Raw genomic sequence first — 27,872 nt, 5'->3', positions numbered from 1 at the left:
GGAGAAGACTGGAAGGTTAGTTTTTAATCAATACAACTTGCTGACGCTGGGACTTTTCTCGCTCGCTCCCTCTCCCCCTGTGTCTCCCTGTGTCTCTCGCCCTCTCGCTCGCTCGCTGCACTGCAGCTCCTCCCTCTGTCCCGAGAAGACTCAGAGAAGATGAAACTCTCACAGGCCAGACAGAGCGTGTGTGTGTGTGTGTGTGTGTGTGTGTGTGTGTGTGTGAGTGGAGTAATGTTACCACACAGCGGGCTGATGCTGACAGCTGTGATTCAGACCGTAGATACTCATCAGACGGGGGGGGGTTAGAGGAAGAGGAAGATGAAGAATGATGGAGACTTTAAAGGAGCAGTCCGCTGTTTTCCATATTTTTCTTTCAAGAGTCTAATCACTTCCTGACTCCTGACATATTTTACAATCCCCGAAAAAAATACACGAGAACGTCAGCTGTCACTCATCGTTAAACGTTACTAAAACCTCATTTTTAACCTCTTATAACTAATGAAAACAAAACTTTTCAGAAAAAAGAGGACTTGGATACAAGACAGCCAAATGATATCTTCAAATCACCACAACAATCAGACGAGAGAAACATTTCTACCAGGTGTATTCATTTTTTAAAGTTTGACCACAGCCCATCTGGAATGACTGGAAAGCCAAATTTTTTGACCTATACTGCAGCCAGCCACTAGAGGGAGCAGTTTTTTTGGCAACCTCACTTCGAGCCGAGCAAGAGGATGTCCATTTTTTTTACAGGCACATTTTAAATAATTCTTTAGACTTAGATACAGGACATATATCAATTATTCAGGGCTTGTTTAAAGCGGCAAAGAATGTAGAATTATTTGTTTTTTGCAGAATTGAGATAGAGCAAGCGGTTTATTTTCTGCAGATTTTCAAAGAGAACGAGTGAATAAATGAGATGTGGACAGCAGTCTAAAATAATTGATCTTTCCCGCCGTTGCTGACGTGTGATACATTCAGGGACCATCCGAAACTTGAGAATCTCACAATAATTGCACTTTTTACAGCTTTTGAATAGGAAAAATGCAGAACAGATCAAGAAAAGAACTGATCATCAATATTTCTCTAATCCTGCTTCGTTGTCTCCTCTGGGCCTCTACACATGTTGTGTCAGTGTCTGTGTCTGCACCAACCCCCTCCTGGTATCCGCCTGGATGCTGAAGTTTTGAAGTGATGGTTGTTTCCAAGAGTAGACATGGCCTAATCAGCCAATCACAGCACTGATTAGCAAGTGTAGGAAGCTAATTAGAGCAGCTAGGATAGTGGACCTAGCACGGAGGAAGAAAAACATCCTCGACTTTCACTCGTTTTCAGGAACTTGAAGAGCAGCACGGGAAGAAGAGCGATGTGAGTTGGCGTTCTGTGTTAAATACCCGTGGCTTGCTTGTACTAACATGTTAAGTCAGGTGCACGGCTCTCAAGTCTCTCCCACAGAGAAACGTGAGGCTACAGGTGGCTGCTGGGTTAGTGAGTGTGTTCGCGTAGTCACAGTCAGAGGCTTTTGGTGTGTGCTGCTGCTGGCACTGAGCCAAGGGGGCGGAGCTGTTTTCTCTCTTGTTAAACTCCAGTGATGTGAGAAGCGTCCAATCAGAGAGCAATGTCCCATATGGGGGCGTGTCTGTCAGTGAAAAGTCTTCCAGCTCTTGTGTTTCGGTCTCCTCTCTCCTCTGAGCACCATATACGGTCTGGGATGCCGCGAGTACGGTGGCTCAGAGAGAACATCTGACGCACCATGAAAGGGAGGAGGGCCTTAGTGTTTGAGGCCCACGAATCCTTTAAGAACAGAGCGTTTTGATTGGTTCACAGACAGATTCAGGGATTTCTACGACAGATGATCATGTAGAGGTTTAAGGACACACACCCCCTGCTGGTGACCTGTGGTGCTGCAGCCTCTAAAGACAGATCTGGATTAATTAGCATAAACAGACTCATTAAGAGTCTTTGGTAACGAGCGGCTGAGATCAGAGCAGCTCCGGTTCAACACAAACCTCCACCTCCATAACCTCCATCTGCAACACACTGTGTCTGCGCCTCCTGCACAGGTTCGCCTCCTCCTGAGTCAGCACTTCACACACACACACACACACGCACCCACATGGACATGCACAGCACACACCTTCACACACAGACAGTGGGTGAGTCACGGGGTGGGCGTGGCTTTTTACTGCATATGTGTGTGTGTGTGTGTGTGTGTGTGTGTGTGTGTGTATGTGTATGTGTGTGTGTGTAAGCTTCACCTTGAAGACTGTGCAAATAGGACACAGAGACAAATGATGACTACACACACACACACTCACATATAAAGAGGGAAAGCACCCTCACTGCAATGCTTGCTGCAACCTAACCCACACACACACACACACACACACACACACACACACAAACACCACACACACTTATGGATTAACCCATTGCTTTCTGTTGTGTAGTAGTAGGTAAAGTGTATTTCTGAGTGTACCGGTGTGTGTAAGTGTGTAGTGTGTAAGGTTGGCACTACTTGGTGCCAACTCCCGCCCTCCATCTTGGTTTCCACGGGCAACCGCCATCGTCGCTAACAGCAACCACCACGCTGACCCGTGTGGGCACGATGCCCGCTCTCACACAAAGCCAGTGCCATCTGCCCCCACTCCCCTAAACACACACACACACACACACTCTAACACACACACACACACACACACACACACTCTAACACACACACACACACACACACACAGGAATGCACAGACTGTCCAGTTGGTCGCCATGGTGAGGGCAGGAGGGGGTGTTTACTGTACTCTCTGTCCAAGAAGCCGAATGTCGACCGCCCAGGGTGACTTTTGTTCCCGCTCCTATGTGTGAGTTTGTCATTATCTTCATTTAATGTGTGTGTGTGTGTGTGTGTGTGTGTGTGTGTGTGTGCGTTGGACACACTCTTTAACGCAGTGGTTCCCCCTCACACAGGCTTTCATGTTAAACTTCAGTCTGTGGTCTATAGACCCAAACAGCGTCGACAAAACTTCACCAAACATCACAGCTTCTTCAAAACCGTCTGAAATATACAAAAAAAAAAACGTGAACTTTTCAAAAACATACAAATAATTAAAAAATCAAGACTCCACAAAAATTCTTCTAATTTTTCAAATTCTTAAAGATTTGTTAAAACATTTCTTAAAACTTTGTTTCATTACACAGTAATGTCAAAAATTAACATTATTTTTCTACACTATTTTGTTACTTTATAAGATTTTAAAAAATTTAGACACAACAAATGTTAAAAAAATTCAGAAAAAGTGCAAATTTTTATTTTAAAATGCTTTAAAAGAATTTTAAGCTAAAATTTTTATTTAAAAAATTCTTTAAAACATTTTTTCTATAAAGGTCTGATGAAAACTCTTAAAAAGAATTAAAAAAACAAGTCTAGCCTTTAAATTCAGATTTTAAAAATATATATATATATTATGGAAATGTTTAAAAAAAATTATACTTTTCCGAAGGAAAAAAAAAGGTTTCAAAAACATTTTAAATGTCCTATAAAAGTCTTTAAAAAATTAAAGAAAAACTAACAGTTTAGGCCTAATTTTTTAAGTTTTAATGCAAAAAAATATTCTGATATTTTTCCTGAAAAAAAAAAAGAAAAACAAAAAATGTCTTTGGATTTTTTCAACTTGTCTTGAAATATCCACACTCTCCAAAAATTTTAAGAATTTTTTTTTTTTTAATTGTCAATAAATTATAGGTGTCTTCACACTAAAAAAACAGTCTGATAATATCATCTACATTTACTTTCAAATGTTTCCATAAACTCTTTCAAAGAAGTTTTAAAATTCTTTTCCAAAAAAGTTTCAAAGAAAATATAAAAGGAAAAAAAAAAATCCTAAAAAGAGTCTTAAAAAAGTATTTTTTCTACATTTTTTTTCATTTCAACTCTCTCTCAAACCTTAATACTAACCTTAATACCTAAATACTAAACAAAAAAATATTTTTATTTTGAATAAAAATAAAATAAAACTCAAACTTTCTAACATTTTTCCTCATATTTCCTGTATTCTCGAAAAGGTGACTCAGTCTATTAAACAGATTTCTTTTTGTGTGATTGTTTAAATTTTTGTCATTGATCCACCCCTGATGTAAAAACCTAAAAAAAAAACATGGTGAAAAAAATAAAAGATTCATAAAATCCCAAAATACTCGTTAGAGCAAAACTAAGACAGAATAAATAACACACCTGGCTCACATCCTCCAACTGTGTGTGTGTGTGTATGTGTGTGTGTGTGTGTGCTGGACCGTGACAGAGTCAATAAATCGACAACCTCGTTCACTGCAGGCCACCACACACATACACACACACACACACACACACACACACACACACACACACACACACACACACACACACACACACACACACACAGTCTAAAGCAATCAAACACGTCTCAGGATCGTGAGTGGAGGACTCCCACCTCACTGTCATCTCTGCACTCTGTGTGTGTGTGTGTGTGTGTGTGTGTGTGTGTGTGTGTGTGTGTGTGTGTGTGTGTAAGTCAAGGCTGCCCAATCGTTACACTCTTCATAAATCAGCGAGCAAACAGACCCTGACCTGCACCTGCACACACACACACTGTAAGCATTGTGTTAAATACGGATGTTGCGTTCACTGACCAGCTGCTCTATAGTAAATGTCAGACTTCTTTTCGTTCTTTGTCTACAAGCTCACACAGCCACCTCTAAACACACACCTGGACTCTGTAAATATATGTGTGTGTGTGTGTGTGTGTGTGTGTGTGTGTGTGTGTGTGTGTGTGTGTGTGTGTGTGTGTGTGTGTGTGTGTGTTACCTGTGGTTGCTGAGGGATGTTGAAGCCGGGGTCTCTGGGTCCCACGCTGACAAACCTCTGGGCTGGAGATGAAGTGGGGGTGGAGTAGGCTGCACACACACACACACACACACACACACACACACACACACACACACACACACACACACACACACACACACACACACACACACACACACACACACACACACACACACACACACACAGAGTTCAGTGTTAATTACTGCAGTTTCCTTTCCTTCCTTTATTCCCTACCCTACCTTCTTTCCTTCTTCCTCCTCCTCTCCTCCTTTCCTTCCTTCCTTGTCTTTTCTTGTTTCCTCTTTTACCTTCCTTCCTTCCTCTTTCATCCTCTTCAGTTGTCATCCCTTTGTCTTCCCTCCTCTCCTTCCTTCCTTCTTGTGTCCTCTTTCCTTCTTCTATCTCATTCCCTTCCTCTCTTTGTTTCCTCCCTCCTCCCTTCCTGATTGGCTCCTCACAGTTTCTCTTCTCCTTTTCCTCCCCTTCCTGTCTCACTTCTAAATCAGTGAACTATCCCTTTAAATAAATCTTCTTCCACTCTGAACTGTCTTTGAGGAGCATGATTAGCCTAGCTTAGCACAAACACTGCTAGCCTCGCTGCGCCGACCCGTGGGAGGAGCTGAGCTGAAGTTTCTCAGACTTTCTCCCGATGTGGGTCAGAGTCACGACAAAAGCTCTTTATTATTAGAAACAGGAACATTTCAAGTCCTCAGAGTCTGGATCCAGACACGAGGAAACACAAACAAACAAACAAACATCAACATGTTGGTGCTGAGGATGAGCGAAGGAAGCAGGATTAAATGTTTTGGCACTGTCGGCGGGTGTTTTTGCCAAACAAGAGGAGACATCGCTAAACCCTGAAGTCAAATTTAATCCCGACACAATGCGAGTCTCTCTGCGCACAGATTATGAGTCACTCCCTCAGATTTAAAGTGTGTTTTATTAGATTAATATTTCAAATATGTCACAGTTTGATTCTATTTTTTCTTTGTTGCAGAGGCGGATTGGCCTCAGGACGGCGTTTTTAGCAAACACACCGGGAGGATTTCTGCGCGTTTAAAAGTTAATAATGTTATATAACCTGTGTGTGTGTGTGTGTGTGTGTGTGTGTGTGTGTGCACTCACTGGGCGAGGTCGGTGAGTTCCCTCCTCCCTCGGTGGAGGAGGTGGAGGGCGGCTTGGCGTCGACGGGCAGTGGGACGGGACGTGCCATGGGGGGAGGCGGAGGGGGAGGCAGCATGGGCGTGGGCAGGAAGGGGTTGTGGACCTTCCCCTGGGAGCTACCATTAGGCTAAAGGACGGGGGGGGGGGGGGGTAAACATGACACATTAGCATCACATAAACACACCGCGTCACGTTAGCATCAACAGGTCGCTCACACAGGTAACCTGCAACAGCTCCTCTCCTGCTGTCCTCTGAGTGTGTGTGTGTGAGTGTGTGTGTGCCTCACTGTGTGTGTGTGTGTGTGTGTGTCAGCAGTTTTCCAGGCTGGTCATAAAGAATTCTGCTGCTGCTCGCATTTTATCCTGCTAATCTATAAGCATAATACCAGAGTACCTCGCCTCACCTCTGCTGCTTCACTCTGTACCTCCTCCCTCTGCACGCTCTGAACACACACACCCTGAACACACACTGAACACACACACCCTGAACACACACACTCTGGAGCTTTCGTGCACGCTTATATTTCTGTTTTAGATCACACACTTTTAACTCTCCAGCCTGGATCAGAGGTTGTAAACACGCAGCTCTGAGGTTTCAGACAGACGCCTGCTTCATGTTTCTGCTGCAGCTCCAGCTTTGATCGGTCAGTAAAACACAGACGGAGGTGAGAGGGTGAGTCACGATGATAACATGATGTGACATCATTCGCTAAGTGAAACTGATGCTGTGCGTTCACACCAATTTTTCAATGAGAGCGTCCTCAGTGGCTAAAGCGGCTAAAACGTCACCAGATGAGAAGTTGAGCCTCGGTCAACTTTATGTGAATTAGCTATAACACAGTTCAGCGGCAAACGGTGGCAACCAATCAGAGTAGAGATGTCCTTCGACCGAGCGGGCCCTAAAGAACAACACATGTAACTTTGGTTCCTAGTTCCGTCTTGGAAACAGAAAAGCTCATAAACTGTGTTCAGGCTCATCCTGTTCTTTTTAATATCCAGCTTTTTAGCTACCGCCACCAACAACAACAACAAAAAAATGTTTCCTGGGATCGTGTCGTGGAGGTGGAAGATTTTTCTGGTGAGTTCAGAAAAATGTGCAGTAATAGCAGAAAATAGTGAAGTGAAGTGTAGTCTGTGGCACAGACGTAGCCTAGCCTAGCATGCTAGCATTTCTAGCTTCATCTGAATGAGATGACACCAGGGCTCCAGACTAACTTTGTTCAGCGACGATCTGAGGTTTATGCCGACTACACTACATTTGTTTATCTTACCTATCTATATTTCTACACTCACACTTTTTTCAGAATTAATTTTGTCCCTTTGGTGCCTCCGTAGTATATTCACATGATTTACAGCTCATAACAATCTCTATTTTTCTCTCCCTGGTGTTTAGAAAACCTGTATTTCAGCCTCTGTCTCTTTAAGGCTCCTGGTGAAGATCTGACACATGATCAACGTACTGACTTTAGGCCTGTCACAATAACAAATTTTGCTAGACGATAATTTTCCAAAATATTATTGCTGATTAACAATATTATTGTCAATATTATTATTTTTTTTTTTCCATTTTTCATTGATGTAATTATGATAAATGGGATAATAAAGTGAGTACACCATATCAAAAGCAAGAAACTTTAATTTCTTAAGAGTATTTAACTGTAATTAAAAGGTCAGGATCTTTGAAATAAAATAAATTAAACAAAAAATATAATAAATTTAACAAACAAGAAAGAGAAAAAAAAATACAATGAAAATGAAATGGACTCTCTTTTAGAAAAAAAATATGTCAATGGAAATAATTAATACAAATTGAAAACAATAAAACATAGACCCTGTCTTTAAAGAAAAACAAAAGTAAAAAAAACCCAACAATAAAAACTATAGCCTAAATAAAAGGGAGTTTATACAGTTCCTGAATTGTTTGTAACATGTCCTTTTTCCCAGTCAATCTGTACTGTCTGTCAAACATTTTGAACATTTCTGGCTTTAACCGTATTGAAGGGCTGCATTTCTTTGACAATGTAGCTGTCTTTGAGCGCCACCATTTGGTGCTTTTATTTCTATTTACTTTGCCGACCAAAAGCCTCAGTAAGAGCGGATTGTCAAAGAACAAGGCTCCGCTGCACCTCCCCTTCTTCTTCTTCGTCGCCACTATTTTCAAACAAATGCGACATATCAGCTGGTTGGTGTTCATGAGCTCACACTTTGTTCATTCTGATAAAAAACTAAATATTCCCACACTGGGACTGTGGCAGGCGGCTTAAGAACCGTATCTTTGGTGCCATCACTCGTATTAGCGTGTGTTTCCTCCGTACCCCTCAGGACGCTCGCTTCAGCTCTCTCCGTGTGTACGCGCGAGCAGCCCCGTCTTCACCCCAAAGATCGCATTTTTGACAGATGCTCACTCCGCTATAAATCCGCTAAATCTGCTATAGAACCTATGCACCCCGATGTTAGGAAAGATAGACGTAGTGAGCCATCTTCTCATTCAGCCTCTTTGGTCGAAAGAGAGGAGGAAAACAAACATGTACGTGTCAGTTTATCCAGGCTGGCAAACTTACCGAGGACGTTTTTATTTATCGATCGGTTAATTGATTTATTGATTATCGTGACAGGCCTAGTACTGACAAACCACCCCACATAACCAGATGACATCTGTCATCTGTGACTGTTTACATCCAGGTAGTAGAGCTTTACAGCAACATGGCAGCAGGTGTTACCAGAGCTCCAGCTCCAGCTAGTGGAGGGAGGCTGAACTACAGCTGAGACATTTTCTCAGCTCTGACTGACTTTCTGGAGCGTTACATGAGAGGATCACTCAGTTTGTGTGTGTTTCAGCGCCCCCTGTTGTTTGTTGTTTTTCATTGTGTTTATTTTTGAGTCCAGATTTCTGGGTTTTGTCCCTTTTCAGAGTTTTATCCTAATAAATAAAAGCGTGGTGTTAAAAAGTTGCTGAGCTGTGGAGAAACTTTTTTTTTTTTGGTGTCACATAAAATCGTCTCTTATTGTCCTGATGTTTTTTTATGACTTTCACTTTCACTCACTCAGCCCCACGTTTTACTACATCTGCAAAAACAAGGCTGTGTGTGTGTGTGTGTGTGTGTGTGTGTGTGTGTGTGTGTGTGTGTGTGGTAAGGGTGGTGGAGGGTGTATTGATTCAGTGTCTAGACACAGATATATCAACTATCTCACTGCAGACAGAAGGCCACACACACACACACACACACAGGTATACACACACACACACACACACACACACACACACACACACACACACACACACACACACTGCAGTGTTTTCTGCCCTGCAAACAGACTGCGATGATCCCACCTTTGCAGCGTTGGAAAAACCCTCTCACAGGTGTATCTGTTTCTATATGTGTGTGTGTGTGTGTGTGTGTGAGTGTGTGTGTGTGTGCTTACGTTGAGGAAGCCCACCTGTCCGGCCTGCTGGGCGGAGTCAGGACAGACCAGCTGGACGAACTCCTTGAGCGTCTCCTGCGGGTGATACCTGATGGCCGGGTGGGAGAAGTAGGAGCCGGGCTGCTGCAGGATGGGGGAGGAGGAGAAGTGGAGGCTGGAGGGGGGGGCGTGGGGGCTCGCTGTGGGGGGGAGGAGAGGGTGAGGAGGGGGGGAGAAAGAAGAACAGAATGTTAACAGTAGAAAAAGGAGGTAGGGAGCGAGGGAGGAGGAAAGAAGGGAGAAGTCAAGTTGATTGAGGGGGCGTGTCTTAAGGGGGTGTGGCTCAATGTGGGCGTGGCTTAACATGCAAACACATGAGGATGGACACACAGAGACAAAGGACCATAATGCACCTCTCACACACAGCTGTCAATCAAAGACATGAGCAGAGGGTTCACAAACACGTTTCCTTCACTTGCTTCCTTCCTGCTAACTTTCCTCCTGTCCTCTTGTTTCCTTTCCTCCTCCTCTCTTCCTTCCAACTTTATCTCCTCTCTCCACAGTTGTTCTCTCATCCTTCCTTTTCTTCTTCCTTTTGTTTTTAGTCCCTTCTTTCCTACTTTCCTTTATCCTCTCCCTTTCTCTTCCTCTTCATTCCTCCTTCCCTATGATAACTTTGCTCTGTCCTTCCTTCCTCCCCTCTTTTCGTTCACAATCCTTCTATGTGTCTTTCTTTCCTTCACTTTCTTTTTGGTTTCTTTCCTTTAAATCCAACATTTTCCTTCTTACTCTTCATGAATCCTTTCTGTTCTCCTTTCCTTCCCTCCTTCCCTCTCCCCTCCTTTTCTCTCTAGCCTCTTCCCTACATTTCCTTCCCTCATCTCCTCTCTGGCTTCCTTCTCACCTTTTCTTTCCTGTCCCAACATTTCCATTCCTTCATATCCTTCTTTAGGCTTTCTTTCCTTTCCTACACTCCTACTTGGACCCCACATTCCATTTCCTTTCCTTGCCGCCTTTCCTTTCTACCTTGTATCTCCTTTCTGTCTTCTTCTCCACCTACCCTTCTTTTCTCTTTGGCCTCCTCTCCACCTTTCATTTCCTTTCCTTTCTTTTCCTTTTCTTTCCTTTCCTTTCCTTTCCTCTCCTTTCCTTTCCTTTCCTTTCCTTTCCTTTCCTTTCCTTTCCTTTCCTTTCCTTTCCTTTCCTCAGTCCTTTCCTGCATTTTTTCTTTCCTCCTCTCCTCCCCTCTTCTCTTTGACTTCTTCTCTTCCCTTCACTTCCTTCCCTCATCTCCTCTCCTATCATCTCTCCCTCTTCTCCTCTTTGGCCTCCTACCCACCTTTCCTCTTCCCCTCTCCTCTTTGGCCTCCTCTCCACCTTTCCTTCTCTCTTGTCCTCTCTGGCCTCTTCCCTACCTTTCCTATTCTTTCCTTTCCTCAGTCCTCTTATGCACTTTTCTTTCCTCCTCCCCTCCCCTCTCTTCTGAACTTTTTCCCTTCACTTCCTACCTTTCCTTTCCTTGCCTTTCCTCAGTCCTCTTCTGAACTTTTTCTTTCCTTCTCTCCTCCCCTCCTCTTCCCTACATTTCCTTCCCTCATCTTCCTTTTTCTCTTCACCTTGTTTTCCATCATCCTCTTTCTGGCCTCTTCCCTGCCTTTCGTTTTCATCCTTTCCTTTCCTTTTCTTTCCTTTCCTTTCCTTTATTTCCTTTCCTTTCCTTTCTTCACCTTTCCTCACCTTTCCTTTCCTTTCCTTTCCTTTCCTTTCCTTTCCTTCTCTGAGGCCTTTTTTGCACTTTTCCTTTCCTCCTCCCCTCTCCTCTCCTCTCCTCTCCTCTCTTATTCAGTTAGAGCTCTAATTGGTCTGATATTCTCTGATTGCTCGTTAGTGGATGAGGCCTCGTTAAGGAGTGTGATCTATAGAGCTCTGAGGAGAGAGAGAGAGAAAGAGGAGGATGTGGAGTTAAAGCTGCTGCACTAATTCACTTAAAGTCTGCTGTGATTTATCACTCTGACAATACACACTGACTCTGTGTGTGTGCGTGTGTGTGTGTGTGTGTGTGTGTGTGTGTGTGTGTGTGTGTGTGTGTGTGCATCCTGCGGCCGATGTATTTACAGTAATCATTGGATGGATGGCTTTCTCTGCCCTCTTTCTTTCTCTTGTAAACACACACACACACACACACACACACACACACACACACACACACACGCACACGCACACGCACACATACAGGGAATGTGTGTGTGTGTACATTAATAGAAATGGGTTCACACTGTATGCAGGAATGGACAACCACCTGTGTGTGTGTGTATGTGTGTGTGTGTGTGTGTGTGTGTGTGTGTGTGTGTGTGTGTGTGTGTGTGTGTAGGAATGTTTGAGTGACGTTTAATTTCTCTCAGGTGAGACAGGAAACCGGACCCGGGTCTTAAAGAGGAGCTGATGTTCCTGACTCTGTCACAAACAGGAAGTCCAGACGCTGGATGTCGATGCTGAACGTGGTCAAACTGTGATGTCACTGTGTGAGGTCATCACGTGACGCAGTAATCCCAGGAAGAGACACTTTTTAAAAGTCACATGACAGCGACTCAATCTGTGACATCACTGATTGGTGAGGAGCATCATAAACTAACACTAACCAATCAGAATCGTCCTGCTCTGTCTTTGATCTTTGGAGGAAGATTCCGGAATGTTAGCTCCCAGAGTTCCACAGTCGAAGCGTCTTAAAGAAACAGTAACATTTGTTTTAACATGGAGCTCTGAGGACGTGACTCTCCAGTTCTTCAGCGCGAGTTAAAGACGACTGACCTGATGCTCCGCCCACCTTCACACCTGACCAATCAGAGCGTCAACAAACCAAGAGTCCCTGTAAGTGGCATTAAGGCTCTGTTAGCGCCCCCTACAGATGACAGCGCTCCTCACAGCCTGAGTGTGAACTGACTGAAGAAGAAAACAGACGATCGGTCTTTCCTGATGGTAAACTCTGAGCGACCAGGCCAAATTGATATTGATCGTCTGGTTTTTCTTCCGGCGAAACAGCGAACGAGAGGATTCTGTAAAATGTCTGAGTCTTCCTTTAACAGCGAACTACAGTGTGTGTGTGTGTGTGTGTGTGTGTGTGTGTGTGTGTGTGTGTGTGTGTGTGTGTGTGTGTGGTATTGAGGAACGGCGGCCTGCATGTCGAACACAGAAGAAAGAGCCGGGATTAGTTCCACTTTGCAAATTGCCTCGCTTCACTGCCTCAGACAACCCCTCCTCCCTCCTCCTCTCCTCCCTCCTCCCTCCTCCCTCCTCCTCTCCTCCCTCCTCCTCCTCCTCCGCCAACTTTTCCCTGAAGAAGATATTCGCCATCAAGAGGCGGATTGATAAACGATAAGAGGGAGGAGAGGATTCAAAATGACAGATACCTTTATCTAACCTGGAGGATGAAAGGATACGAGGATGAAAGGAAGAAGGAAGGAAGGAAGGATGGAGGGATGAGGAGTTTACTAAAGACCACAAAGAAAGAGAGGAGCCAGGTGAGGAGGAGGACAGAGGTAAGAAAAGGAGGTGAAGGAGGAGAAACAAGGCAAAAAGAAAGGACTAGAAAGAGGAGGTGCTCAGAGGAGACATGCAGATGGATAAAAGGAGGAAAAACCTTCAAAAGAAAGAGAAAAGGAGAGGAGAGAGGAAAGAAAGGGAGAAAAGAGGAAAGAGGAGGTGCAGTAAGGAGTCCTTAAGAAGGGGGGGGGGGGTAAAAGTGAAGATTTTGAGGTAGAATAGGAGAAGGAGGCGAAGGAAGGGAGGAAATGAGTGATCAAGGAAATCTAAAGAAGGAGAAGAGGAGAAGGAGAAGAGTAAAAAATACAAGGGGGAGAAAAGAGGAGGAAACCCATGTATGAAAGAGAATGAAGAGCAATAAGGAGGTGCTCAGAGGAGTCAGAGGAGACAACAGGAGAGAAAACCTTAACAAGACAAAGAGGAGAAGAGCAGGAGAGAGGACTGGGGAGAGGAGGAGCATGAAGGAGAAGAGAAGAAAGAAGGAGATAGAGGAGAAGAAAGGAGCCAGGAGAGAAAAAGGGAGGTGCATTAAAGAGTCGTTAAGGACAGGAAGTGGGGAGGAAAAGAGGAGGAGAAGGAAAATGAAGAGAAGAAGGGAAGGAAGAAAGGAACCGACACATCAAGGAAACATAAAGTAGAAGAGAACTAAGAGAAAAGAAGCTGAGGAAGTGATTAAGGAAGGAAGGAGACAAAAAAGAGAAGGTCAAAGAGGTGAGAAGAGAAAGGAGGAGAGAAGAGGAAAGAAGAGAAGAGAAGAGAAGAGAAGAGAAGAGAAGAGAAGAGAAGAGAAGAGAAGAGAAAAGAAAAGAAAAGAAGAGAAAAGAAGAGAAAAGAAGAGACAAGAAGAGAAGAGAAGAGTAAAGAATAGAGGAGAGGAGAGAAGAGAAAAGAAAAGAAGAGAAGAGGAGAGAAGAGAAGAGAAGAGAAGAGAAGAGAAGAGAAGAGAAGAGAAGAGAAAAGAAAAGAAAAGAAGAGAAGAGAAGAGAAGAGAAGAGAAGAGAAGAGAAGAGAAGAGAAGAGAAGAGAAGAGAAGAGAAAAGAATAGAGGAGAGATAGAGGAGAGGAGGAAAGAAGAGAAGTGAACAGAAAAGGAGAGAAGTGAAGAGAAGAGAAGAGAAGAGAAGAGAAGAGAAGAGAAGAGAAGAGAAGAGAAGAGAAGAGAAGAGAAGAGAGGAGGAAAGAAGAGAAGTGAATAGAAAAGGAGAGAAGAGAAGAGAAGAGAAGAGAAGAGAAGAGAAGAGAAGAGAAGAGAAGAGAAGAGAAGAGAAGAGAAGAGAAGAGAAGAGAAGAGAAGAGAAGAGAAGAGAAGAGAGGAGGAAAGAAGAGAAGTGAATAGAAAAGGAGAGAAGAGAAGAGAAGAGAAGAGAGGAGGAAAGAAGAGAAGTGAATAGAAAAGGAGAGAAGTGAACAGAAAAGGAGAGAAGAGAAGAGGAGTCTCTACTGAAAGCAAAAAGCTAAAGAAGATCCCTGAAACATGTGGAAAGAAAAGAAAGAGTAAAAACTAAGAAGAAGGGTAAGAAGACGTATCGAGGAAGAAAGAGGAGCTTCGTTCTCTTTCTACAGAGGGTCAGCACAAACCCACAGAAAGACAACAACAACATGACAACAACGCTACGACACAACAACACAATGACACAACAACACAATGACACAACGAGAACAAAAGATCAGGAACATGACGACACAACAACAGGAACACGATGACGACACAACAACAGGAACACGATGACGACACAACAACAGGAACACGATGACAACGTAAGGACGAGGACATACTGAAAAAACAACCACGACATGATCACACGACACGTCGACAACTTAACGACCAAACGCTAGGAACATGAAACAACAGGACGACATCAACACAACGACAGCATGACGACAACACGACCACGACAACAGGCTAACAGCGGGTCGGCAGGCTGTCCAGTCCGCCGTCAGCTGACGTTTAAAGGGACATTCAGCAGATTTTAAGCAGATTAACAGGAGTGTGTTTGTGGAGAGGGAGAACGGCCTGCAGAGGAGGAGAGAGGAGGTGAGGAGTGAAACTGGAAGAGAGGGGGTCAGGTGTTCAGGACGTGTTTATTCACACACACACACACACACACACACACACACACACACACACACACACACACACACTCAGTCCTCCCTGAAGCCTACAGGTGTGTCTCTACAGCTCCTCGTGCTCTCTGTGCCTCCTCCTGACAAAACCCACAGCTACTGACAGGGGGAGGAGGGGTGAGAGGGAGTGTGAGACAGGAGGGGGAGGAGGAGGTGCTGGTGGAGGTGGTCGGGGTTGGTTGGTTGGTTGGTTGGTTGGGGGTGACTGGATGACGACCTCACCTCGAGGCCCCGTAATGACGGGCCGGTGATGGTGTGTGAAAGCCGTTCGGGGGGAAGAGGAGGAAGAAGAAGAGGAGGAGGTGGAGGCGGAGGAGGCGCCGCTTGGTGGAGGCACGGCGCCGCAGAAACCAGACTTCTCTGACTTCCTGAGAGCGCCGGCGGGCGACGGCATCCCTGCCAAGAACCATGATGATGATGAGGATGAGGAGCGGGTCAGTGAGTCTTAGTTTACATCTTTTATGCACCTCCAGTGGAGGGAGGAGGAGGAGGAGGAGGAGGAGTGGGTGGGTGGGAGGAGGACATACTGAGGTGAGGGCTGCAGGGGAGCACAGGGAGGAGGAGGAGGAGCAGTCAGTCTGTCTGTCCCTCATTTTTCATCTTCATGGAAAAAGTTAAAGCTTTTTTTTTTACTTATTTTAAAATTCTGACACATCCAAAAGTTTCCTGTTTATTTATTTATTATTTGTTTTTTATTTTCCAGGGTCTGACACCATTTTTCAAGACTTAAAAGATATAATATAAAAAAATAAATAGGCTCTCTAAAGTAAAAGAATAAATAACACTGAGTGGTCATGGGAAATGTAGTCTTTATCAGCCTCTCTCTGTTGCTTTCTCTGGCTGGTGTCAGGTTACGCATCAGTTGTTTTGGTTCCGGAACTCCGTACTTGTAGGAGTTCCGTTCCCTTTGTCCTGCATTCTGGTTCCGTTGTTCTTCAAGATTTAATAAACAAAGAACATTCTAGAAGGAGCAGTGAGTCTGACTGAGAGTTTCTGTGTTATTTCAAGTAAAATCTCTCAAAAGAATTCAAGTTTGAGTCAGCCGACAAGTCCAGAAAAACAATTAATTTCAAGGTTTTAAAATGCAAAAAAAAAATTTTAACTTTTCAGTTGTGTCTTTTTATAAATGAATCAAAAATTTAGTTTTTAAAATCCCTGAACTTACATTTTTTCTTGTTTTAAAAGTTTTAAGTCTTCAAATGTTGGCCTTTGAGGGTAAAAAATCAGCTTCACCTAAAGGGGCGGGGCTTATTCTGACAGACAGAGGAGCAGCAGGAGGAGGATTGTGTGTGTGCCTCTATGTGTGTGCGTGTGTGTGTGTGTGTGTGTGTGTGTGTGTGTGTGTGTGTGTGTGTGAGTGATTAACAGTAGTAGAGGTTTTGTCAGGTGGAATTGAGGCAGAGTTTATTCAGCACTTTCTTCTTCCTTTCTCTCTTTGCTGTATCATATTACACACACGCACAAACACACACACACACACTCACTGATACATCACACACACTCTCACACACACACACACACACACGGATACACAGTGTGTGTCATGCACAGATTAAAAGTTCATCCAGCGTTTATTTCTCTCCAAAGACATCAACCAATGAACAAACAGCCATGACGGTGGTCAGCATGCGTCGGATGGGCGGGGCCAAGGTGGAGGTGGTGATGATGCGTTCATGGGTACGTCTGTGCCAAAACATCGACAAGGACAGGAGAGACGGAGGCAAGAGAAGAAGACAGGAGAGGATGCAAAATAAGGATGCAAGGGAACAAGGGAGTGAGCAAAGATGAGGAGATAAGATAGGAGGAGAAGGAGAAGAGGAAGAGGGGGAGGAAAGGAAATGGAGGAGGGAACAAGGAGGAAGGGAGATAAGGAAGAAAAGGAGAAATGAAAGGAAAGGAAAGGAAAGGAAAGGAAAGGAAAGGAAAGGAAAGGAAAGGAAAGAAAAGGAAAGGAAAGGAAAGGAAAGGAAAGAAGTGTAGAGGATTGGATAGGAGAGGAGAGGAAGGAGGAGGAGTCCAGCGGACTGGACGGAACACGTCACAACACCAAAACAACAAACCACCGGGGCCGATCTATCCATCAGCAGGAGGAGGAGGTGGACAGGAGGAGGTGTGGAGAGGAGGAGGTGTGGAGAGGAGGAGGTGACACAGACACGGACAGGTGAAATAAAAAGGCGTGTTGACAGTCTTTACCTTGTCGGGAGATGAATGAGCTAGCTAGAGAGCCGCGCAGCTTATATCCAGCTTTCCAACGCAAGACGGAGGAAAGGAAGAAAGAAAAGAAACGAAAAAAGAGGAGAAGCAGCATGAATATCTGAGCGGAGAGAGACAGGGAGGGGGAGGACAAACCTCACAGTTCAGTGCTTTAAAGAGGAGTGTGTGGGGGTCAAAGGTCACACCATTCACACTCACACAGGGGTCATGAGATCAGACGGTTTGCTGGCGTGGCCAATGGATGCGCCAGGAGCATCTTTTGTAGCTTATCCTGTAATTCTTTGCGCTAGCTTCACATGCTAACACACTTTCTAACCGAAAGTCAGTCAATATCACGCTGTACAGAATGTTATCAAAGTGTTGAAGCTTGAATTATCTTTGAAAAGTCTGTCATGTTAGTTTAGTTGCGTTATGTTAGCGGTCCCAAGAAGTTAGCCATGTCAGCTAGCTAGCTACCCATGGCTGGGTGATAGATTTGCTACAACATGAAGCTACAATCCTCTGTAGATTAGACTGCCTGGATTTATTTTGGCCTTACCGCTCTACGCAGGTTACGACAATATCAGTTGTTTACGAAGACGCCTGGTTGTAATGAGGTCAAACGGCCACACGGGTTGCTGTTCAATAAGCATCAACTTGTATAGGGATGGGTACCACATTAGGTACTTTAATAGGAACCAATCGAATCTGGTCTGGAGTGCCAAGTTCCATGAATGTAAAGTTGTAAATTTGAGTTTTTGGCACTAAGGTACCATGAATTTGTACCGTTTAGTAGCGATACTGATTGCTAGGTACCGGGTGTTGATAACGTGTCGTTTTAAATGTGAAAGGAACCCATCTCTACACATGTATCAGCTTTAATATGACAGAGAACGCTCAGAGTCGCTGTGAGAAAAAAGAAAACGTAGCGGAATCAGAAACAGGCGATCATACAGACTACACTGCCCCCGTGTGTTCAGGAGGGGAACTGCAGGATGATGTAGAAATATAAACCAGGCTAAAGACTTTCACATGACTCACCCTCAGTGTGTTTACATCTTCTACATGTGACCTCTGACCTCTCTGTGTCTCACACACACACACACACACCCACACACACACACACACACCTCTCCCCGCTGTTACATGAAGGCATTGCAGAAGAGCGGCAGGTTAAAGTTGGAATGTGTATGGAGTGTGTGTGTATGAAGGAGGAGGAGGAAGAGGAGGAGGAGGAAGAGGAGGAGGAGGAGGTGTGTGGTCGTACCTGGCTCCACGTCGTGCCAGCTGCTGGCCTGGCTGCCGCTGCCCGGGGACCGACCCTGACTCGGGTAGTAGGACTCCTCGCCGGGACTGTCCACGTCCTCCTCCATGCACTTTATTCTCTTCGCAGAGCTGTGGATACACACACGCACACACACACACACACACACGCACACACACAAAGGAGAACAGTGTGTTAGATTCAGGTGTGATCTCGTCTCTGAATCACTCGATACATTTGTTTAATGTGCGGGTAGAAGACTTTAAAGTGTGTTTAGGAGAAGAGAATGAATGTGTGTGTGTGTGTGTGTGTGTGTGTGTGTGTGTGACCTGCCTGTACATTGAGCTTTATGCGTATGAATGAAAAGTCTTTGACATCAGTAAACACTTAAAGATTTCCATATAGAGCTGCTCCACTGCCCCGGAGCAGTGTGTGTGTGTGTGTGTGTGTGTGTGTGTGTGTGTGTGTGTGTGTGAGTGTCTTTATTATGTGTGTGCTGTTAAATGTGTGTGTGTGGGAGGTCTCAGGAGAGGTGTGTGGAGTCAGAGTGGAGAGAGAAAGGAAGTGTAAAAAGACACAGGACACACACACGCTGAAACACACACACTGATCTGAGTCAGTGGTTCACTAGTATATACAGTATATGTGTGTGTGTGTGAGAGTGTGTGTGTGTGTGTGTGAGCTGCAGGGCAGGTATCTCAGCAGACAGACAGACGACTCTTGCGACCGCATCGATTTAACAGAAGAGGTCAGGGCAAACCCTGCGAGCGTGTGTGTGTGTGTGTGTGTGTGTGTGTGTGTGTGTGTGTGTGTGTGTGTGTGTGTGTGTGTGTGTGTGTGTGTTAAGGCTAAACATGAAGCAGTATCAGTGTGGACACACAGCTGAGCATCAGATCCGTGTTAGAGCGCGCTAAGCGTTAGCGTGACGTGTTGCCACTAAAGGGCCATTCTGTCATTTTTTAAACCTTAACTCTGGATCTGAGTGAAAGGCTTTAAAACCATCACACACACATACACACACACACTAAGAGGAAACCTGTGTGTACCTGGAGGAGGAGGTGCTGGGCAGCGGTCTCCTCATGGCTCCTGGACTCATGCTGTAGTAGGAAGAGCTGTCCAGGTCGGCCAGCGAGAAGTTTGGACCGGTGCCGGCTGCGATCGGTGCTGAAAGACAGAGACAGACAGAGAGGAAACATCAAAACACAGGATGTACGACTCCATCCGTAGCACAGTCCACTGTTACTGTGTTGACCGCTCATCCGGGTCCGGGTTGCAGGGGCCGTGTAATGTCACACACAAGAGGGAGGGGTTGCTTGCCCCTTCTCGTGGTCAAATTGTTGAAAAACACGTGTGTAACTGTGCGTTCACACCAAAAGAGGCAAAGGAGGCTAGCACGCCGGAAGTTCATTCATTCTCAATGAGAGCCCGGCGTCCTGAGCAGCTAAAGCATCCCCAGATGAGAAGTTGAGCCTCGGTCAACTTTATGGTAATTAGCTCTGACACAGTTCAGCTGCAAACAGTGGCAACCAATCAGAGTAGAGATGTCCTTCGACCGAGCGGGCCCTAAAGAACAACACATGTAACTTTGGTTCCTAGTACCGTCTTGGAAACAGAAAAGCTCATAAACTGTGTTCAGGCTCATCCTGTTCTTTTTAATGTCGCCTTTTTAGCTACAGACACCAACAACAACAACAACAAATGTTACCTGGGATCGTGTCGTGGAGGAGGTAGGTTGTTCTGGTGAGTTTAAAAAATGTGCAGTAACAGCAGAAAATAGTGAAGTGAAGTGTAGTCCGTGGCAAAGACGTAGCCTAGCCTAGCATGCTAGCATTTCTAGCTTCATCTTAATGAGATGACACCAGGGCTCCAGACTAACTTTGTTCAGTAACATCTGAGGTTTACGTCGGGGGGGGAGGTTACTTTATTACCAAACAGTCTCTGCTGGATCCTTCTGGATCCTTCCGTGGATGGCTTCATACCGGACTGTGCTCCGGGATCTGAACGGACGCCGGTGACCTGGTTTTCACTTCCTGTTTTGAGCGACCTTTTTTCTTCCTTGAGGATTTATCTTTCATTTCTTGTGGAGTAACGTCGTTTTGTGTTACGGACTTAAGAGGACCAGAAAAAACTGGATTAAAGGAGCGTTTAAAATAGTTTGAAGAAGAACAGCTTGTATTTTTTCGTTAGTTGGGAACTTTTTCATGATTTTGGTTTTATGAACATTGAGATTATTGTTTTATTAACCTTTAAATGACAAGCGTGATTTTAAAATATTTAGCCACTTTGGCCGCTGTCCGCTTTCTCGGGCGTGCTTGCCACTTTTGCCGCTTTTGCCTCTTTTGGTGTGAACGCACAGTTAGTGCCCTTTGTGAGCTAAGACACACACTTGAATGATCTTCTGGGAGCCAAAAGTTGTGTACGGTGCCCTCCTGGGTGGCAGAAATGTGTGCTAACATGTCCCCCGAAACATGTAGAGTTTAGCGCCCTCTTCAGTTGAGAGAACGCCCTGTGGGGCTTTTTTTTTTCCGCCCCTGCCTTTCAAAATTTTTCAAAACCACTCCTCAGCTCTGTCGTCACCACTTTGTTCAATTCATTAAATTTGTTTTAACATTTAGGGATAGTGCATATTAATGAAAACATCGACATAGGGTCCATGTAAATATGCTAGAGTTAGCCACGAGGCTAATTTTCATCTGTAGCCCCCACAACAACAGAGTGAGTTAAATGAAGACGGACTGAAACAAAACATCATGACAGAAAAAAAGAAAATCAATGCAGCACAATTTTTACATTTTTTAAATGTTTTTTCCTCTCTAAATTAATTTGTGTATTAAGAATGTAAAAATCTGAAATATTTTCATCTTTGTTTGAGGAAAAAAAAGTTGTTGAAGAACATTTATCGTCTTCATTTTCAATAAAGAGCGGGTATTCTGCTTTCCTCTATCGTAAACACTGATTTAAAGTCACAATCGTGGATGTTCTGACTGAGCATGCTCAGATTTTCAAACCTCTACATATTCAAATGTGGTAGAAACCCCTGAATCTTTCTGTGAACCAATCAAAACGCTCTGTTCTAAAAATAGCACCAGGTCTTCGGAATGTAGTGACATCATCAGGGCAGAATGTAGTGACATCACAAAGACAGAAAGCTCTCTGTGCTTGATGATGAACATTCTAGAACCTCACTGGTGGAGCTGCAGCATAAAGGCCGTGTAGAGCTCTGTGGGAAAGACAATCAGTAGGCATTATGGGAAACGTAGTTTATGGTCAAAGTATCCATTGACTTATGTATTGTAAGACAATCAGACCTTGTCAGCTCTCGTGGGCCACATGAAACGGCGTGGAGGGCCACATGAGTTTGATACATGGGCTTTAACAGAGCAGATGCTGAAAGTGAGGCCGTGAATGAAACATGTAAATATAAAGAAGCTGTTAGAGATGGTTGCTGGTTTTGGTTGGATTTGGTGGATTAAATCCATGACCTGACTCTCTCTTCAGCAGAAAGTGAAAGTTTTCCTGCACATGCTCAGTCTGCTCCTCCTCCGCCGTGCGTTTGACTCGGATGCGAACACGAAGTTACGTAACAGTTTGTACGAGAGCGCGAGCGCTAAGTGCACGACATTAGCATCTACAACTCTCTCTGTTTCTCTCCTTCCTCTCTGATCTGTTCATCTTCTGCCATTCACCCTCCTCTGCATCCCTCCCTCTGGAGAGCAGAGCGCACAAAGGCCTGCCAGGCTTCCACTACCGAGGGGGGAGAGGAGCAGAGAGGAGGAGAGAGGAGCAGAGAGGGAGCTCTTTGTTGTCAAACGCTTCATTTCTAAAATCCTGCTGAACAAAGGCAGCAATCAGCTCCAACCCGGACATCCGTCCAGCCCTGCCTGCAGCCCCCACCCCTCCTCTTCATCGCTTTATTGACAGAGAGCATGATGGCGTGATGGGATGAAAGGAGGAGGAGGAGGAGGAGGAGGAGGAGGAGGAGGAGGAGGAGGAGGAGGAGGAGGAGGAGGAGGACTGACAGGACCTGGTGGGTAGTTTTCTGCTGAGCTCAGCACCGTGAGCTCGCTCTATCTATCTATCACTCTCACTCTCTCTCTGCCCTGCAGAGATAGCACAGGTCTGACACACACACACACACACACACACACACACACACACACACACACACACACACACACACACACCAGGTCATACACTCTTCCCAAGGTCTTGTGAGCAGTAGTTTCAGAGTTGTTGGCGAGCAGACGGAGGACGAGCTGCTCTCCGTCAGGTTAACGTCTGACCTGAGGTTTAAAGGAACAACCCGCTGATTTTCAAACACACCTCTAATCTCTCTAAGTTTTCTGATCTAATGTTTGTTCTCAGCTTAAAACTAAATCTCAGAAAACTCTGATCTGAGTGCGGACACATGAAAGCAGAGTAAAAGAAGTGGGGTCTGCCGCCTATCGTCAGTATTACAGTAAGCAGTTTGATCAGCTAACTTGGTTAGCAAACGAGTTAGATCCTTACCACCTACTGTACACATGTGTGTATCATTAAGTCAATGAAACTTTATTTTCATATTTTAACTGAGGTCAAACTCCAGAACAAAGTGCTTTACAAGTTAAAATAAGCCCTTTTTGTTGAAGACATAGCGCCACCTCTCACTGAGTCGTGTGCAATGTTAAAGGATTTAAAGCAGATTAGAGTCTTCACTACTGTGCAACGAGGTACGAAACGTTTCTCTAACCCCATTGGCAGGTTTCTATTTGCTTGTTGATCAGTTTATTTTGGTCTTTGAATGACTTGAAATTAGGGATGCACCAATATAAAACATTTGGGCCAATACTGATACCGATATCTGATATAGATATGGCTGATTACCGGTATTAATGGTTATATTTATGGCTGCTAGGCGCCGCCCTATTGGTTGTGGCTGCCTGTTGCAGCAGCTCTCTTTTCTTTGTCCGTTTCTTGCAATTTTTCGTCTCTTTTTACGTCATATTTGTATTCAGAGTGGATCATCACTTTGTATGGATCATTTGTTGGTCATGGGCACCAAACTTTTTGTGTCTTCAGTGATATTTTTACTACTTTTCTCCTGTGTTTGTCTGGAGATCCTACATGTAACCATGGCTGCATTGTTTACATGTGAAATCAGCTGTTAGCAGCCTGTAGCATGTCAATGCCAAGTGGTGCTAGGCCTGATGTTTCCCACAAGGTGAGGAGAAGGAGGTGAGGACAAGGTGGGAGTCAAAAAGGGAGAAGGAAGGAGGAGTGGATAGAAACAGTCGCAGTCTTTAACTCAGGCTCTGAACTTTTTGACACATCTTTCGTTCAGCGCAGACGTTACGTTAGCGCCTGTTTTTACCTGCAGCTGTTCAGCGTGTAGAGAAAGCTTCAGCTGAAACTTCTGGTGGAAAAACTCCAGAAACACAAATGTTAGTCTGAGGATAAGAGGTCATTTCTACCTGAATACAGGTGAGAAAAGAGGTGATTATTCTATTTAATCATGGAGCTTATGAAGACCACATTTCCCATGAGCACTCAGTGCTATTCATAGTCATCTTAGAGCATCTGAAAGTGGTGTTTTTATTTTTTTTTTGTCTACCCTGTGTCTAACCGAGGTTACATTGTTTACACACAAGATTTCGGCTGTTAGCAGCCTTTAGCATGTCAATGCTAACTGGTGCAAGGCCAGATGTTCCCCACAAGCTGAGGAGGAGGAGGTGAGGACGACGTGCTGGTTTTCAGGTGTGAGCTAAGAAGTGAGGACATGGACCTGTCCTTCCATCCATCGTTATTGGGAACGTAAGATCTATCTCCAATAAGATGGACGAGCTAGCTGTGCTAACCCAGCAACAGAGGGAATACCAGAGGGCAGATTAGCATCATGCTAGGATACAGGATCCAGGAGACAGAGACTGAACAGACTGCTGAAGAAGCTCAGTCCTGGACCCTGTGGAGGTGGAGGCTGGCTGACTGGACAATGATGGACAAGCTGTCAGCATCTATTTTCTTATGGAGCTTTTTACACTTTCTATACACTTTCTTACTTTGTTTTCTTGATTGCTGCTGTGACTTCAATTTCGTTTTACTTGTTACAAGGACAATAGAGTTATATTCTATTCTCTACTGATACCAATATTGGTAAAAAAAAAAACAAAAAAAAAAACAAAAAAACAACAACAACAACAACAACAACAAAAACAATCCAAGATGATGTGTTGAGGTAGTTCAGAGAGAAAGAGCAGCAGGATCGTGAGAAAAGACGACCATGGAGAGGATCAAAGGATGGAGTGCCCGGGATGAACGTGATCCAAAAACTGTTTGTCTGTTTTTGGATCAAAAACAGGAAGAGAGACATAAAAGAAGAGAGTCCACTCTTCTTAGGTAGTTTTGTATTTACATAGTCAGAGACAACAAGATTATTTGGGTCTTAAAAGATCGTTCTCTGAAAACGCCGGCAGCTCATGAGTTAATATCGTCTGATACCGATGTTTCTTCCACTCTTTCCTTCCTCTCTTCCTTTATTTCTATCCTTTCCTCTACTCCTTCACTCCTTCCTCATTTCTCTGACTCCTCTCCTCTTGTTTCTCAGTTTTTCTGTCCTCCTCGTTCCTCTTTCCCTCCTTTTCTCTCCCTCACTTCTCTTTCTTCCTGTCTTGTTCTCTCCATCCTACCTGGACCTGAACTTCTACCCGTCCTCCATCCTTCATCCCCTTACAGTCCGTCTGTTTGACACTGTGTGTAATGCAGTGTGTCGCCTGCAGGGGGAGACACTCAGACTCAGACTGTTGATGAGATTTTTGAATTAAAGGTTAAAACTTGAATTATTTTGATCTTTGTTCGGAGTAAACGATGATTTTCTGATCTGATCATTAACTCGTTAAATCTTCTTGTAGATCCTGTTGATGATGGTTTGAGGTCACTTCCTGTTTCTCAGAGCCTGTGTTTGTCTGAAGGAGACGCTGATCTTTGATTTATTTTAAACTTTATTAAATATTAAACTGGATCAGAGTCAAACCCTGATCCTGTTTTTCCCTCAGTCTCTCTTTTATTATCATTATTACTGTGATTATTATTAAAACTGCCACACATCACAGGCTGCTGTGCCCATATGGTGCTGGCACAACACCAGCTGTGTGTGTGTGTGTGTGTGTGTGTGTGTGTGTGTGTGTGTGTGTGTGTGTGTGTGTGTGTGTGTGTGTGTGTGTGTGTGTGTGTGTGTGTGTGTGCCAGGGGCGACAGAGGGCAGGAGGAAGGAGGGATGGAGGAGTTTGAACCGTGCAGGCCTCCAGCTTTCTACGTCTTTTCATCCCTGCAACGCTGTGTGTGTGTGTGTGTGTGTGTGTGTGTGTGTGTGTGTGTGTGTGTGTGTGTGTGTGTGTGTGTGTTGGGTGGGAAAGCCTCCAGAAGAAGGTACTAGAAGGTGCCAAGTGGGTCATCTGCCTTCTTATCTGTTTGTGTGTGTGTTCTTTGAGGATGTGTGTGTGTGTGTCGTCTGCTAAAAGAGTGTTTTCACTCAGAGTGTGTGTGTGTGTGTGTGTGTTGTGCCATCATATCAACTTAATCCCTAAATCCTTACGTCGAATATCAGCTCTCCTGACACACTAAGGGTACAGTGTGTGTGTGTCTTTGTGTGTGTGTGTGTGTGTGTGTGTGTGTGTGTGTGTGTGTGTGTGTGTGTGTGTGTGTGTGTCCTCATAGTTGTGCCAGTGCCAAGGTGTGCCCCTGGCTCTACTGTCACACATGTGCCCGGTGTGTGTGTGTGTGTGTGTGTGTGTGTACAGCAGATTGAGCTGGTTACAGTGTGTAAAAACATCAAAGTGAGTGAGTGTGAGTGTGTGTGTGTGTGTGTGTGTGTGTGTGTGTGTGTGTGTGTGTGTGTGTGTGTGTGTGTGTGTGTGTGTGTGTCTCCAGCTGATCTAAAGGAAACCCCCTTATTTAGACGTGTGTTAAAGTGAAGTTTCTTATTTTGGAGTTGTCGGTTGAACTCCTGTTCCTGGGCCTCATGAAACCGTGTTGGATCATTTAAGTCCTGGTTCCAGTTCTGAGTCTGATCCAGTTTGTAAACCAGGAAGAAACTGGACACAGAGCAGAGTAAATGTATTTATTCGGGTGTCCTAATCAGCATATTTTGCCCCCGATCCAGATTATTACATATTAAGTATCAGCTGATACCGAGTCCTGATCCAGTTTTTGGGGTTTGGAGATAAACTTTGCTAAAGAAGTGAGAAAGTGAAGGCTTTTTGTTTTGTGTGTCACCAATAATAATCAGTAAAAAAAACAGTTAAAGCTCATTATGTCTATTTAACTCAGTCCAGCTATTTCTGAAGTTTAAACCCTCTGGATCCCAAACCCGCCGGCGGGATCAAAATGCAGCTTATTTTTTAAATGACTGTCATTTACAAACCATTTGTCCAATCTAAAAACTGAAAACACTGTGGTAATTGTCAGATTCTCAAGTTTCCGAGGGTACCTAAATGTATCACATATGAAGCTGGAAAGATGTCTAAACACCATGAGAAAGACGGAGAATTTCATTCAACATCACTTTGATTTTCTTGTCTTTTCAGAACATTTGCAGAAAATGACCAGTTTGCTCGCTACATTTAGTTGAAAAAAAAAAATCTACGCTTCTTACGACTTTTAGCAAACCTTGGACAGACTTCTGTTGTTAAACTGATCACATCATCACATCCTCACATGTTGCTACAGACTGTACAGCTCCAGTCAAGCAGGCTGATAAACTGAGTGTCTGAACGGAGGGAAACACTGGATAACTGAGCTGGCGTAAACCTGCGTCCCTCCTTCTTCTCAGAGCTTTTTGGGCGCTGTCGTCCTCTCTCTGAAGATATTTATCTGTTCTTTTGACGTTGCGTGTTGTTTTGGGTTGTTTTGGTCAAACTAAAAACCTCTTGAAAAGATCTCAGAGTTTAAATGTGGCTGTTGGACTGTCTTCACTTTCTAGTTTGATATATTTCCACACTACTGACACTGAAGCCACGGAGTTGTTGGTGCTAAGCTAACACACTTTACCGTGTTTGTTTGTTTTCGCTCTGAGCTGTTTGTCCCTGTAGAGTTACCGTAGGGTGCTGTAAAGCAGATGTTATTGCTGTAAAGTATCTGGTTGTGCACGTGTCTGTAATAAAGCTAAATGTGGTTGCTAATCTCCATCACTGTACCTTATTTTATTTTGTAATCCTCTCATCAACTTTATGAAGTTGGACGCCCTTACAGCGCTCGGTTTTAGTGACGCGTTGGCGTTCAGCAGCAATTGTGGCTTTAAGACGGCGAATGTTACTGATCGGTTGAGAGGATTAGCTAGAATTCCCGATCACCA

The 27,872-nt window shown here is 44.4% G+C and overlaps 1 protein-coding gene across 7 annotated transcripts in view; it reads right to left on the bottom strand.

The window, feature by feature from the left end:
* The window catches only part of nfia (nuclear factor I/A), a 212,455-nt gene that overhangs the window by 9,438 nt on the left and 175,145 nt on the right, over positions 1-27,872 (bottom strand). For 3 of the 7 annotated variants that reach the window (XM_074667589.1, XM_074667593.1, XM_074667592.1), the window contains exons 5-11: positions 19,594-19,711; positions 18,551-18,678; positions 17,284-17,334; positions 15,313-15,486; positions 9,448-9,626; positions 5,987-6,152; positions 4,841-4,929 (exon numbers count right to left, since the gene is read on the bottom strand). In XM_074667589.1, coding sequence (XP_074523690.1) covers positions 4,841-4,929; positions 5,987-6,152; positions 9,448-9,626; positions 15,313-15,486; positions 17,284-17,334; positions 18,551-18,678; positions 19,594-19,711 — 905 coding nt within the window. The remainder of the gene's footprint in view (positions 1-4,840; positions 4,930-5,986; positions 6,153-9,447; positions 9,627-15,312; positions 15,487-17,283; positions 17,335-18,550; positions 18,679-19,593; positions 19,712-27,872) is intronic. The other 4 variants (XM_074667590.1, XM_074667594.1, XM_074667596.1 and 1 more) reach the window with 4 other exon arrangements.

This window comes from Halichoeres trimaculatus, unplaced genomic scaffold (assembly GCF_033239565.1).
Source record: "Halichoeres trimaculatus isolate MK-OKI-2021-1 unplaced genomic scaffold, fHalTri1.1 fHalTri1_scaffold_4, whole genome shotgun sequence".
NCBI classification, from domain to species: Eukaryota; Metazoa; Chordata; class Actinopteri; order Labriformes; family Labridae; genus Halichoeres; species Halichoeres trimaculatus.
The sequence above is the reverse complement of the archived record's forward strand: the minus strand, read 5'-3'. Positions and strand labels throughout refer to the sequence as shown.